The 16,142-nt window shown below is 34.4% G+C and overlaps 1 protein-coding gene across 3 annotated transcripts in view; it reads left to right on the forward strand.

Moving 5' to 3' along the window:
* Ccdc158 (coiled-coil domain containing 158) overlaps positions 1-16,142 on the forward strand; it is a 72,567-nt gene that overhangs the window by 42,159 nt on the left and 14,266 nt on the right. For 2 of the 3 annotated variants that reach the window (XM_026413680.2, XM_026413682.2), the window contains exons 17-19: positions 11,623-11,771; positions 13,268-13,327; positions 14,979-15,038. In XM_026413680.2, the coding sequence (XP_026269465.1) occupies positions 11,623-11,771; positions 13,268-13,327; positions 14,979-15,038 (269 nt within the window). Of the gene's footprint in view, positions 1-11,622; positions 11,781-13,267; positions 13,328-14,978; positions 15,039-16,142 lie in introns of all 3 variants that reach the window. The other variant, XM_077803490.1, reaches the window with a different exon arrangement.

The following is a 16,142-nucleotide window of genomic DNA, read 5'->3' on the forward strand; positions in this document are numbered from 1 at the left end:
CAGACTTAGAAAAAAAATATTTTTCTTGTTAATTCTGAACAGAAGGGTTGATGACTGGAAACAGAAAGGTTCAATTATTGGAAAAACAATTCCTGTATTGTTATTCCTTGTTGATACAATTTTAGATAATACCTATAAACTGCTGTAGAGCATAAAAATCTGGCTCTCCTTTAGCCTCACACACTTATATGCACATGCACACATTTCTTTTCCTTATTTAACATTTAATTTCATAAATTTTGGTTAAATCATGTTGAGTGTTTACATATTTATGACTTTGTTAACAGTATTCCCACTGAATTGTGATCATATTTCTTGTTTTTTTTTTTCTTTTGCCTTTAGATTTATTTTGTTTTGGCTTACAGTTCCAAAACCTTGAACTAATTATCTCTCAATTTCTCTGAAAGAGAACTGTAGTGGTCCTTTTAGTCTGAGTCAGTGAGTCAGTTATGTGAGCAGTTCCTTTGTTGAGTGCTTTAGAGCCCTCCGTCTTCCTGCTCTCATCTGGATTGTGCCTCTCTACGCCTGCTGCATAATTGCCTTCTTGGATTTTCCTCCACCAAAACCTGGAAAATTCCCTAATCTTTTTTTTTTTTTTTTTTTTTTCTGTTTTCAGGTTTACTTCCTTTCTTGGTTTCTTTCTTTCTTTTGGTGGAGCATATAATGCCCTAACTTCCTGGTGTGAAGGATGCATTTCATTATTTTGTTTCCAAATTTTGTGTCTGAAAATGCGTTTATTCTTCACTTACATTTGATTTATGCTAAGAATTTTGTTGCTCTTTTGACATTTTTATTCCAGAGCCTTTGTATATGATCTGTATTTTCTGTCTTAAAGATTTAGGATATTTTCTTTACCTTCATTTCAGGATGATTTCTGCTGGGGGGAGTCTTTTTTCTCCATGTTATACTGGATTCTTAGCAAGCTCTGTGTTGTTTAGTTCTCCGAAATTTTCATATTTATTTTTGGCTTCAGGAGAAGACTATAAGCTCCATTTTCTTGGCTTTCTCTTTCTAGAAATCCTATTAATCATCTATTAAACCTCCTAGAGTGATTCTCTAATTTTCTTTAATTTTGATACCTACTTTATCTCATTTTTTGTTCTTACTTTTAAAGAAATTTTTTCAGCTCTTTCTTCCAAACATCTATTTACTTTTTTCTTTATATATATATATATATATATATATATATATATATATAAATGTGTGTGTGTACACATACATATATATTGTTTCTTCCCATTCATTTTTTTTTTCTGCTTAGATGTCTGTGTTTCAAGTTAGATACTTTCTTTCCATGCTCAGTGGTTTTTGGATGTCCCTTCATATTTAAGATGGTTGGGCTCTAGAAAATCAATTCACAGCTCTGTAAGGTTGGTAGGGTTTGTCAACTGGTAGATGGTTAGGTATTGCTTTTTTATTGAGAGACCCAAAAATTATCTATAGATCTTTATCCTTGGGGTGGTTTACTCAAGGGGAGCATCTGTGATCCCAACAACACCTCCTGTAGACTTTGAGCCAGTTGTTCCATTTTGTGGCCCCTTCCTTTCCCTGGTCATAGGAACCTGAGGCTTGAATTCCTGAGCGATTTGGAAATATTGTGGTGCAGAGAAACTTGCTCCTTGTTGGCTATTTTGTGCAGGCATTTCAGGTGTTAGCTTTCTTTATTATTATTATTTTATTGGTTCTTTTTAGTTGTACATGACAGTAGAATCCTTTTTTTTTGTACTGGGGATTGAACTCAGAAGCACTCAACCACCGAGCCACATCCCCACCCTATTTTGTATTTTATTTAGAAACAGGGTCTCACTGAGTTGCTTAGTGCTTCGAGGTTGCTGAGGCTGGCTTTGACCTCGTGATCCTCCTGCCTCAGCCTCCTGAGCCACTGGGATTAAAGGTATGTGCCATCATGCCTGGCTAGAATCCATGTTGATGTAATTATACAAGCATGGAATATATTTTATTCTAATTCAGACCCCAGTACCTCTCCTTCCCCTTCCCATTCCTACCCCCTGCTCCCTTCCCTCTATTGATCTCTCTGCCATTTACCCATAGTTTCTTTTTTTAAATTTAATTTCCTGTGGATGTACACTATGGTGAGATTCGCTGAAAAAACTAGGAATGGAACCATCATTTGACCCAGTTATCCCACTCCTCAGTATGTAGCCAAAGGATTTAAAAATCAGGTTTTAGCTTTCTTTGTTTTGCTAAATCAACTACAAATTAGCAATTTGCTTTCTAGCTTCCCGCCCCCCCCACCCCGCAATGTTGCCATTACTCAGTGATCTCTCTCCTTTCGTCTTTATTCTTCTTAATTTCTTTAATGTATTTTAGTGGAGGGCTTCAAATAGAGCACAAATAAATGCCAATGTGTCTTGTTCAGAAGTAGGTCATTGCTGTTTGCATTGTTCTTCATTGCCCCTTCATTTATCTTTTATCTTTATTTTAGTCCTTTTATTTCATGATTCTAATAGTAACTGAGATTTACTGAACACTCATGTGCCCGGCACTGTGCAACGTACTTTATAGATTATCCTCCTTATTCCCCACAATATTTACTTGAGGTAGATGCTATCATTATAATACCTGTTTTACAGACAAGGAAACTGAGATTTGAGGAGCTAGGTGACATAGAGACTTCAGTCAACAAAAACACAGTTGAATCAAGACTTAACCCAGACATCGTGAGTCTAGAACTTGTGTTCTTAACCAATATACAGTCATGATTCTCTATACTATTTTGCTAAATGCTATTTCAAAAATAATTTAAATAGCTGTTATGTACATAGATACTCTACCTGAACTAATATTGTGTTTTATTAGGTCTTTGTAAATGAAGATCATACAGTTAGAGCTTCAAATGTGTTTATAGTAATTCAAGAGCTTTCCCTTGTGTTATAGGTAACAAAGTAGGCAAACCAGGAAAGTTACATTATGTGATCTGGTCCATGCTCAGATGCCTAGAACATGTATGTGTGAATATATATATATAAAACTGGAAGTTTTATTTAGAAGTCTTACTAGTTTGATATAGAAGTATTTTAGATTTATGTTTCAGAAAGACTATTTCAGCATAAAAACCGAAAATATTTCCATGATGATATAATTTATTTGATTATATGTCAGATTCTATACATATGCACTATAATTTGTACTGGCTATACTTTATCTTTGCCACTGGAGTACCCATGGTATGGACAAGATTTTTTGCTAAAAATCTTTATTATGACTTTATTATGACTTTTGTCCTGTTTTCCCACTCATTTATTTTTAACATATTATAAAAATAGTGTGTTCCATTTTTATTACATTCTCTTAAAAGGAATTTAAGTTATGAGAGGATGGATTTGGTCAGATATTCTCAGAATAGAATAGTCTAATTCAAACTAAATGAGATCAAGTTTTTTTTTTTAAAGAGAGAGTGAGAGAGGAGAGAGAGAGAGAGAGAGAGAATTTTTAATATTTATTTTTTAGTTCTCGGCGGACACAACATCTTTGTTGGTATGTGGTGCTGAGGATTGAACCCAGGCTGCACGCATGCCAGACGAGCAGCGCGCTACCGCTTGAGCCACATCCCCAGCCCGAGATCAAGTTTTTATATTCAGCTTTTCATTTATCTTTTGTCTTTAGAAAATGGAGATAGAAATAGTCAAGAAGTGCACACTCTCCCTAAGCATTACTTATCTTACATCATCACTTATAAATGGGCCTGTAATGGACTCAATACCATTACAATAGTATTTGGAAGTACATTAGAGATATAATTTAGTAGTAATTTTAGAAATAAATCTAACATAAAATGAATTTAGAGTAAAATTAATAGAAATATAAGATATAAGGAAATATAAAAATATAGAAAAATTAATAGAAATGCAAAATAAACCTTAAGTCTAACAATAGCAACATCAGCTTATATTCTTTTCCTGAAGCCAAAAGGTTGTAGTTTTGCTCTGCAAGTGTATGTTTCCTGGAAACAACCTGTAGTATATCCTAATCATCACAGACTAGAGTGCAGGGAGTAAGACTCTTTGCTGGGCTCCTTACTTCAGGAAGAGTTTATATTTGGTTAGTTCTTTACTAAACTGACAAGAATCATATGTAAAACATATTTTAGAATTTATTTTCCAGGTATTTTCTAAGTTTAAAAGTATATTTTGCTTATGTTATAAATCAAAGATGAATTTCATATGTAATAAGCAGTAAAGTATTTTAAAAAAAATGAACAAGCTGAGTATGGTGGCACATGCCTAAAATCCCAGTGGCTCAGGAGGCCAAGGCAGGAGGATCGCAGGTTCAAAGCCAGCCTCAGCAATTTATCAAGGCCATAAACAATTTAGTGAGACCCTGTCTCAAACTTAAAAACAAAAAAGGGTTGAGGATGTTTCTCAGTGGTTAAATGTCCCTGGGTTTAATCCCCAGTTCCTACCTACAAAAAAAAAAAAAAAAAAAAAAAGATTGTTAAGAAACAAACATTAAAGGGAAGGATTGATAATTTTGACTATTTGACTAAATAAAAATTCTTAAATCACAGACCACTATAAACAGAAATTAAAAGGAAACCACAACCAATAGCTAAAAAATGAATAACTGTTCATCTATAGAGGAAAATAGCACACGCACTAATAGTGTTCTAAAGATAACACATTCACCAATAGTATTACCTAAAGTAACAAATTCACAAAGAAGAAATGAAAAAAACCCATAAATATGAACAATTTTCAAACTCATTTGTAAACAAACAATGAATGACCATATTCACATGTTAAATGATAATGGGAAGGGTATATAATATGATGAGCACTCTTGGTATCATACTTGACTGATCAGCATATACATTGATATGACTTTCTGATTGTTTTTTGCTTTCAAAGCTCATAATTTCTTTATTTCTTTTCTTAATTTAGTAAACTTTATTTTTAGGGCAGTTTTAATTTTACAGAAAAATTGAATAGAAAGTACAGAGAGCTCCCATAGATTCCCTTGCCCACCCCCAATTCAGTTTCTCCTATTGTTGTGGTGCATTTGAAACAAATCACCAGGTCAGTCTTGAAGCAAGACATGGGACTTTATTCACAGATGTGGATCAGAATGGCAGTAGGCAAGTTGCCTCTGCAACCCTCAACCCCTTGCCAGAGGTGGGGTATCTCTTTTATAGCCCAAAACTACAAGTCAAAACCATAGCAATATAGGAAGTGGGTCAGAATGACCCAGTTCAAGATACAGTACACTGCCTAAGAAAAATGGGAATTAAAATGAGAACATTTTACAAATGCATTTCTTAATAATACATTGTATAAGAATAACAGAAACACTTTCAACCACCCTGAATTGCCAAACAGGATATGCTTAGAAGGAGGTGGCAGAGGCAGGGTTTTCTCAGGAGAAGCATTTCTTAAATGAAATGGAGTCTAAGGGTAAAATGGAGTTTGTCTGGTCAAGGCACATGTAATTTGGCCCACAACACTACTATTAACATATTGCATTGATGTGGTATATTTGCTTTAATTGACAAGCCAGTATTGATAAATTATTAACTAATGGTTTACATCAGGGTTCATTCTTTGTCTTATAAATTATATAGATTTGGGGCTGGGATTGTGGCTCAGGCTCGCCTAGCATGGGCGGGACCCAGGTTGATCCTTAGCACCACATAAAAATAAAAGCATTGGGTTGTGTCCATCTACACCATCTACAAAAATAAATACTTAAAGAAAATTATATAGATTTTCACAAATGCCTAAAGATATGTATCTCCCATTACAGTAGCATACATTAGTTTTGTCACCCTAAAAATCTCCTGTGCTATGCTTACTCATTCCTTCATCCCTTTCCTTGGACTATTGGCAACTACTGATCTTTTTACTATCTCCATAGTTTTGTCTTTTCCAGATGTCTTATAGCTGGACTCATATAGCATACAGGCTTTTCATATAGTATATTGAATCATATATAGTATATTGGTTTCCCTACATAGTAATGTACTTTTTGGGGTTGGGAAATACCAGGGATTGAACTCAGGGCACTCAACCACTGAGCCACATCCCCAGCCCTATTTTATATTTTATTTAGAGACAGGCTCTCATTGAGTTGCTTAGTGCCTCACTTTTTGCTGAGGCTGGCTTTGAACTTGTGATCCTCCTATCTCAGCCTCTGTGCCACCGTGCCGGGCTACTTAGCAATATACTTTTTTTTTTATTAGCTACACATGACAGTACAATGATCTTGACAATTTTAATATACATTTTCAGATCTTTTCATGGCTTAAAGGCTAATTTATTTTAATTGCTGAATACTATTGAATAGTATGGATATCTTGGTTGCTTTCGAGTTTTGACAGTTATACATAAAGATGTGATAAAAGAATCAAGTGAAATTTTTTGTGTGGATGTTAAGGTTTCAACTCACTTGGGCAACAGCATATTTAATTTTGTAAGGAACTGCCAAGTTAACTTTCAAAATGGCTGGGGCACAGCATTTGGTGTTATCAGCATTTTGCATTTTAGCCATTCTAATAGGAGTTTAGTAGTATCTTGTTGTTTTAGTATGCAATTCTCTAATGATATATGATATTGATGTGACCATATTTTAATTTGCTGATTTGCCATCTATATATATTTTATGGTAAAATTTCTGTTCAGAACTTTTGTCCATTTTTTGAAAATTATGATATTTATTTCCTTATTGAGTTTTATAAGATCTTTTTGTTCTGTTTTATTTGTTTTGTCTATTTGGGGTATCAGTCCATTATCATTATGTGTTTTGAAAGTGTGTGTGTTTTGCTTTTTTAATCTTTTGACATTGTCTTACCAGAGCAAAATTTTTAATCTTAATGAAGCCCAACTTATCAATGTTTTCTTTCATAGATCATGTGTTTGCATCCCCTATGTTATTTTCTGGGATTTTCATAGTTTTACATTTTATACTTGGAACTATGATCATTTTGAGTTACCTTTTGTGAAAGATATAAGGTCTGTGTCTGGATTCATTTTTTTTTTCCATGTGGATGTTCAGTTGTTCTAGAACCATTTGTTTAAATACTGTCCTGTCTCTACTGAATCGCCTTTGCTTCCTTTTCAAAGATAATTGACTACATATTTATGAGGCTATTCTGGGCTCACTGTTCTCTGCCATTGGTCTTTTTGTCTATTCTTTGACCAATACTATCCTGTTGACTGTAACTTTATGGTTTGAATTGTGGTGCTGGGGATTGAACTCAAGCATAGTAGGCAAGGACTCTGCCATTGAGCTGAATCCCAGCCCCTATGGTAAATCTTGAAGTTGTGTAGTATCAGTTCTCTGACTTTGTTCAATATCATATTGGCTATTCTGAGTCTTTTGCCTTTCCATATAAACATTAGAATCACTTTGCCTATATCCACAAAATAACTTACTGGGATTTTGTTTTGGGATTGCATTGATTTTGTTTATCAAGTTGGGAAGATCTGATATAACAATATTGAATATTCTTATCCATAATATGGAATATCTCTTCATTTATTTAAATCTTTTGATTTCTTACATCAGAATTTTATAGTTTTCCTATCTGGATTTTCTACATATTTTGCTAAATTTATACCTAAGTATTTTATATTTGGGGGCTATTATGAATGGTATTGTATTTTTAATTTCAAATTCTCATTGTTTATTGCTGGTATATAGGAAAGCAATTGAATTTTAAATTAAATTTATATTCTGCCACCTTGTTATAATCTCCTATTTATTCCAGGAGTTTGTTGGTGATGGTTGTTGTTATTGTTGTCGATTCTTTGGGATTTTCTACATAGGCAGCCATTTCAGCTATGAACAAAGACAGTTTTATTTCTTGTTTTACAAATTTGCATACTTTTTATTTTCTCTGTGAGTATGCTTGCACGCATGTGTTTTATATTGCATTAGCTAGAACTTCTAGTATGATCTAAAAGTGATGGTGAAAAGAGATATTCTGATATTTATGATCTAAATGAGAAAGTATCTAGTTTCTAGTCATTAAATATCATGTTAACTATATGATTTTTGTACATTTTCTTTCTCAAATTGAGGAAATCCCTCCTTCTATTTCTAGTTTGCTGAGAGATTTTATCATGGAAGGCTGTTAAATTTTGTCAGACATTGTTGAGCGTGGTGGTACCTACCATAATCCCAGATTCTCAGGAGACTAAAGCAGGAGCATCATAAGTTTCAAAGCCAGCCTGGTCAATTAGTGAGAGCTTGTCTCAAAATAAAAAATAAAATGGGCTGGGGATATAGCTTAGTGGTAAAGTACCCCTTGATTCAATTCTAGTACCTCAAAATATTTTAAATATTTTTTTAGTTGTAGATGGTTATACATCTTTATTTATTTATTTATGATGCTGAGGATTGAACCCAGTGCCTCACATGTACAAATCAAGTGGTCTACCATTGAGCTACTGCCCCCAGTACCTTAAAATTTTTAAAAGTTTGTCAGTTTCTTTTTCTGCATTTATTAATATGGTTGATTTTCTTTGATCTTTTGATGTGATGTATTACATTAATTGACTTTTGAAAGTTAATCCAGCCTTGCATACCTGGAGTAAATCCCTTTAGGTTGAGGTATATAATTTTTTAGTTATTGTTGAACTCAATTTGTTAATATTTTCTTGTGAATTTTTACATCTATATTCCTGGAAGATACTGGTCTTCTTTTCTTGCAATGTCTTTGGCTTTTGTATTAGGCTAATGCTGGACTCATAGAATGAATTAAGAAGAATCCCTTTGACATCTATTTTCTGAAAGAGAGTGGAAAAATTAGTATCATTTTTTTCCTTAAATGTCCAATAGAATTCATCAGTGAACCCACCTGAGTCTGGTACTTTCTGTTTGGAAGGTTATTAATTATCAGTTCAATTACTTTAATAGATATTTGCCCATTTAAATTGTCTGTTTCTTCTTGTTTGAGTTTGGGCAGATTAGCTTTCAAGAACCTGTTCTCCTTCATTTAGGTTATCATTTTTGTGGACTTAGCATTTGTTTAAAAAATTAGAAACATGAGGCAGATAAGCATATTACCACCACACCCAGCGATATTGATCATTTGTAATGGATTGTTTTTCTTCCAGTACTAGGGATTGAACCCAGGGGTGCTCTACTACTGAGCTATATCCCCAGTCCTTTTTATTTTTTATTTTGAGACATGGTCTCACTAAGTTGCTGAGGCAGACCACAAACTATGATCCTCTTGCCTTCACCTCCCACATCACTAGATTGCATGTATGTTATTACGTCAATTGTATTTTAAACTAATGTTCAGTGGGAAAATGCTCATGATCTTTCAAATCTGGTGACTGAGTATGTGTATACACAGACAACTTTTTAAAAATGTTTTAGTTGTTGATAGACCTTCATTTTATTTATTCATATGCAGTGCTGAGAATTGAATCCAGTGCCTCACACATGCCAGGCAGGTGCACTACCACTGAGCTACAGCCCCAGCCCCTACACAGGACCTATCCTACCTATACCACACAAGCTAAAAGACTGATAACTTCTTCACTACTCTTGGCTTGTCATCAATTCAAGATTTTGAAAGAAGAGAGCGTGGAAGTTGAATGGACCCATAGAAAGAAATATTGGAGGGGACTTGTCTGTGAGCTGTTTTCCTCCTCCCCTGCAGCAAGTGAATTATGGAGTTTCAGGGACACTTTTCTAGAGCCTGACAAGTGTTCCATAGGGTTTGGTTTATTATACTTCTTGAGAGAAGTCTATAATGAATAGCTTATCTATAGTTGGCAAAGTAGAGTATTACCTTCTTGGTATTATGTGACACTCTCCCCAGAGGAGGGCAAAGTTTAAAAACCTGCTTCTTACAAACCATATACAGGCCCTAGAAAAGGGACATCTTAAAAAGAATCCTACTAAAGGGGACCACCTAGTGGGACCACCACAAATATAAAAACTGCTGAGAGTTCAGGGCTGGGCAGGAGCATGTATAAATAAGGCTCAGAAACCTGGTCCTCTGCTTCTAAAGTCCCCAGACATCACAGCAGGACCACTTAGGTAGGGCCTTATTTCCCCACAATACCTCTCTCTCCTACTCTCTCAACCTCAGAGGGGCCCAACATAGCAGCTACCAGAGATAGAAGGTGTAAGGTAAGAAGAAAAGAAACTTACTCCTGTTTTACTAAAACCCAAACCTAAAATAGTCCTTTCAATTTGTTCTATAAATTTGCGCATCCCAAAACAATGGGAAGCAAACACATCAAAATGTTAAAGGTGTTTTTCCACCTCCCTAATGCTTTGGTGATCAAGCAAGGGCAGATAAGCATATTGCCACCACACCCAGTGATACTGATCATTTGTAATAAATGTCAAGTACTTGTACATTTTAATAATTGCCAGAGCTTATTAAATAAACTTTCTAGTGGACAGAAGATATGAAATCCAGGATAGAACTAAAGTGACTGAGGACTACAATAGGATTAAGTTTTCTTAATCAAGTTTATGAGATGTTATTCCACGGTGGATATTATGTGTCTCAAGGTTAGAACAAGAACAAACCCAGGGATTAGTAAAATGGGATAATCTACAGGGAAAGAGATGTTTTCACTCATGATTAAGAAACTGGTTCACATCTTTATACTTTTTAAGTGAAGACAGTCAAATTTAATAATTTAATGGAATCTAGTTTATGAAACTTTAGACTCATTGTGGCAAGATGACCATTGGTATACTAGAAAGACAACACTGTGACACTTTTGAGTTAGAGCTCATGATATCTCCAGCTGGATATTGTACATGCTCTATCAGTGAAGGTGGGAAGTGGGGAAAAGCCCAAAGAACCAAAATTTTGCTGTGTTCAACCCTCAGAATCAATCTGCCCTGCAGATGTAAATCTACAATGGAATGCACAACTCAGGTAGAATAGCTCAGTGACACACTGAGTCCACATACTCACTGTGGCAACTTCTGACTACCATGTGGCTTCCCTTCTTGATGTGCCTATTAGGTACTTCTACACTTATTATTATATTATAAATATTCATTGGAGAATACTACATCAGTCTTTATCAAATGTCAACTAACAGTTTGAAAATATTGGATGTCTTTTTCTTCATTAGTGAAATGGAAATAGATTAATTCATCTGTTGTTTACTTCTAAAGTTCTGTAGCTTTATAAAATTAGTTTATCTCTATGGGCTGGGGATATAGCTCAGTTGGTAGAGTGTTTGCCTCGCATGCACAAGCCCTGGGTTCAATCCCCAGACCATAAAAAAAATTAATTTGTCCCTAAACAAAGTAACAAAATTGTTTTGCCCAGATGTAATTGAAAATATTTCATAGCATGCTAAGGATGTTAATACTACATTGTTAAAATTTAAAATTAATGTGTATAATTTGAAACCACATATGTATATATAAATACACTTGAATATACAAACACACACATATACATACATATACACACATTAAGTTATAGTACTCTATCAATTATTGATTGATTGTTATTGCTTATTCCATAGTGGGGTAAGATTTTTATACCTGTGAAGTCAATTTTATTTTCCTCTTCTTGCTCTTCCATAATTTCTATTTAAGAGCTGATTAATTTTATGACAGAAAATAACATTCACATCTGAAAAAAAGTCTGTTTTGTTCATTATTTTAATTCAGCACTGCATGAAGGCTAATGTACTGAAGGAAGACCCAACAAGGGACCTGAAACAGCTTCTCCAAGAACTGAGAAGTGTGATTAATGAGGAGCCGTCCTTGCCTCTGACCAAACCTGAGGAGAGTGGGAGAACACCATCTCTCGGAGCCTTGTATGTGCTGCATGGGACCAAGCACACTCGGAGTAGGAAGCTCCTCTCATGAGTGGTTTGCCATTAAGTTGTCCACATGTTACTCTTTGGGAGGCTGAGGTTTAAATAATTTGTAAGAGTGTCTGAAGTTAGCAGGGGGAAGCAATATGAAAGTGGAAGAGTTAGACAAAAATTAACCAAAAGCAAAAAAAAAAAAAAAAAAAGCTTGACATCAATAAAAAATAATATAATCATTTATTCAAAAAGTAGCCAGTCCAAGGTGTTACTCAAAGTTATATTTGTATAGGAAATTATAATTCCCAGCATATTTGAGAGCCATAATCTTATTTGACCATCACAACAACCAGCACATGTTTGCTTGCAACACATGCTCCAATGGTGGAGCTAAAACTAGAAACTTGAGAACTACAGAACACTCTCAGTGTAAACTAGGGAAGAACCTTCATTCTCTAGGTATTCATGACAATTACATACCAAATTAATAAAAGTTCAGAGCCAAAAAGGATTTAGTACCTCACTAGTCTGTACTGTGGAAATCAATGAGATTCTCATATTCTTTTCAAAAATGCTTTTTAACTTTATTGTGCATTGTCATTTACCCTACCTTATTTTAAAGCATTTTAAAATGATGTATATTTTTTATATTTTTTCATTTTTCTAATATTTATTTCTGGTTATTTGGCAAATATCTAAAAATACTACTTTCTGATATAATATCTGTATAAACAATCTCCAGTTCCTTAAGATGTTCAATTAGTATATATTTACTCAAGGTTCCAAAATATTTGCTGGATTTATCTCATTGTTATAAATATTATTAATAATAATAGTAAAATACCAGTAACAGTAAAATTGCCTAGCATATCATTGCATTGTTTGAATCATATATTGTCATAAATGTTCTGTTGGCCACTCCATTAAAGAATACTTTCACTTGAAGAACACATTCATTTTTGTCATAACTATAATATGCCTTCTAAGACAGAATAGTAATATTTAGTTCATTAGACAGATGAGTGAAATTGGACATAGATTAACCCGCCTCCTTCTATGAAACTAAGAAACAAACCCAGAAGTAAAAGCTAGAACCCCTGGCTCCTAGCACTGATCATCCACAGGATTAACGTGGCTTCCCTGGTCAGGTTTCCATCACTCCTGCCACTAGTGACACACTTGAGCTGTTTGGACTATGTCAAACATGAATATATTTGATCCCTGCCTTTAGAGAACTTATGTTAATTTTTTGTAATCCTACAAAACGACCTTTGTTATGACAGCCTACATTCTGCGTAACACTTAAGAATCCATAGAAGGAAATTATTTTTGATTTCATGAATTCCAGAGGTAACCCTTTATTAAATTTTTTTGGAGGCCTAAAATCCACATATTTAGCTCATAAAAAATTGAATTCATGTGAGCAATTGATTTTTAAAAAGACATAGAATCTGGAAATTGACCTATATATAATTAACTGAAAATTATATGTGTCTGCACAGAAATGAAAGAGTAAGAGATTGCATGACTGAATCAAGCATGAGATCAGAGATATGCCATAGGTAAGAAGAATCTGAAAATCTGAATCTAATTAATTGTCCAGGATTTATATGTGGGCTGGTAACTTACAAAGTCTATTTGGACTGTTTTCATGGAACTTCATGGGCATATTGGTTTCAGTGAAGAAAACTCATTCCATTGTTAAATTGGCTCTAAAAGGGATTTCAATGAAATGAACTTAATTTACTTTCTATAAACCAACTTTATAGGCATTTCTTTTTTGCTTATTTTAGATTTCACTGATTATGTCAGCTTTCCCTCACTATAACAAAATTCCTGTAGATGTCATCTCAGCAACTCAGAAGGATGAGGCAAGAATATCACAAACTCAAGGCCAGCCATAGCACTTAGTGAGATCCTATATTAAAATCAAATATAAAAAGAACTGGGGATGTAGCTTTGTGGTAAAGTGCCCATGTATTCAATCCCCAGTACAAAACAAACAACAACAACAACAAAAAAAACCTGAGATAATTAACTTATAAAGGGTTTATTTAGTTCATAGTTCTAGAAGTTCCAGTGTAAGATCTGGTAGACCCATTGCTTTGGGACTCTGTTGGGGTTCCTGATAACAATGGTGGGAAACAGGTGATGGAGCAAACTCCTCACCTCATTTACAGGAAGCAAAAGAGAAATAGAAAGAGCTGGTTCCTACAATCTCCTTTGCCCATGCACCCAATGACCTAAGGACCTCCCATAAGGTCCCATCTCCTAAAGGTTCCACACCTTCCAATAGCACCATCCTTGGGACCAAGCCTTCCACACATTGGCCTTTGAGGAACTATGAACATCCAGTCCATAGCACTGATATTTAGCCATCTGAAGCTATTTATTATAAGGCATGCCATACCAAAAGATTGTTCTATACATGTTTACAATGGCTTATATAAATGTAAAGAGAAGAACGGTCCAGAAGGGAATTATAACAACCTCAACACAGGTTTATAAAAACCTTACTAAAAACAAGTCTACTTTCATCAGTAGTTGAATAGCTGAATTTTAAATGAACTCATTAAATAATAAGAACATAAAAAAATGAAATCCACAACCTTCAAGTAAGACACCAAAAAAAAAAAAAATCAAGACAACTTCTGAGAACACTTTAGCCAAAAAGGAAAAACAGATTACTATTAATTTATTATTCATTGCTTGATATTTTCAGTAATTCACTGCCTGTTACAAGAAGTACATTGTCCCTTGGTCTGCACTGAAGAATCTCCTAATTTATCAGCCGTCTGCCTTTACTCCCATTTTATGTTCTAATCAAACCAGATTACTCCCAATTCCCAGAGCTTCATGTCTTTTTATCTTCAAGCTTTTTTCTATATAATTTTCTCTCTACCTGGAAAAGTCAGAGGCCCAGTCTCCTTTCTACATCTGTCTGAAAGTAACATTCAGATGAACCATTTTATTTTATTATATAATTTTGTTATATAATTAATGCTCAGTGATATGTTAACCTGTCTACCATATGGTATCATTTCATCCTGGATGAAACTAAATCACGCTAGGGTGTAGCATGCATAAGGCTCTTGGTTCAGTCCCCCGTGACAAAACAAAACAAAACAAATTATTTCTCTCACAGACCTTTACTAGACTGATAAGGAAGTAACATTGTGTAGTCTTTAATTTTTCCCATTCTTCTACTGACAGAAGCAACAACTCATTAAGGGACTCTACCGAAGGGAGCAAGTCCAGTGAAACACTCAGCAGGTAAGAAATTATCTTACCAGCCTCCAATTTTCAAAATGTGCCTTTTACTATTCTTCATTAATTAAATCAAAAGATTATTTACTAGGGGCTGGGGCTGGGGCTCAGTGGTGGAGTGCTCGTCTTGCATGTGTGAGGCCCTGGGTTCGATCCTCAGCACCACATAAACAAAATAAAAGTATTGTGTCCACCTACAACTAAAAAAATTTTTTTAAAAAGATTATTTACTACCCATAATGTGCCATGTGCTGTGCTAAGCCTTTAGAAAATTATAGTGAGCAAAATAGACCTATTCTCAAGGTCTACTTATTGACCAGCCACTGACAAAAACTTATTTTTATTTTTTCTGTTTTTACCACCCATAAAAAATAGAGCAATCAGAGCCTTCTTTTTGTCTTAAGGGTAGGAAAATGGTTTCTATTGTTTTAATTTCAGTTAAGCTGAGGCTCATTCATCACCACATCTTCAGCACCAAGCATAATGCCTACCACCTAATAGCCCTTTAGTAAATATTTATTTAGGGAATGATTCAAGACAGCATTAAAAATATTATCTTACAGTCTCTGCCACTTGACCACAAAATAGTAAACTTGAGTCTTTCTAAATATATCTTTCTATTAATATAAAAAGGAAAATTTTGATTTCCTTTTCACTTGAGGATATAACACTACATAGTACCTATTAACAGTAACCATACTGTATTTTATTTTCTCTATTTTCTGGTTGTTTTAGATATATTTAATCTACCTCATCTAATCTATGAGGTAGGCATTATTTTCCCATATGTAGGTTAGAAATGAAAACTGAGAGATTTCTTCAACAACTTGATAAGGTTATATAACTTTTACACAATGGAGCCCATATTTGAATTTGGGTGGAGCTGTCTCCTAAGTACATGCTAGTGACTCCTACTATGTACTGCCTTTGGGGACCAAAGCTGAACTACGTAGGTAGAGGTGAGTTGTCCCTTGAGACAACTAAAGCTCTGCTGTATAGTTCTCCATGACTTAGAAAAAATTGTTTTCTTCAACAATGAAATTACCAGAATACTACATTTTATGAGGGGAAAAAACCTATATCCTTTAAAAAAATCATGGAGGGGATATT

Source organism: Urocitellus parryii, chromosome 10 (genome assembly GCF_045843805.1).
Source record: "Urocitellus parryii isolate mUroPar1 chromosome 10, mUroPar1.hap1, whole genome shotgun sequence".
In the NCBI taxonomy this organism is placed as follows: Eukaryota; Metazoa; Chordata; class Mammalia; order Rodentia; family Sciuridae; genus Urocitellus; species Urocitellus parryii.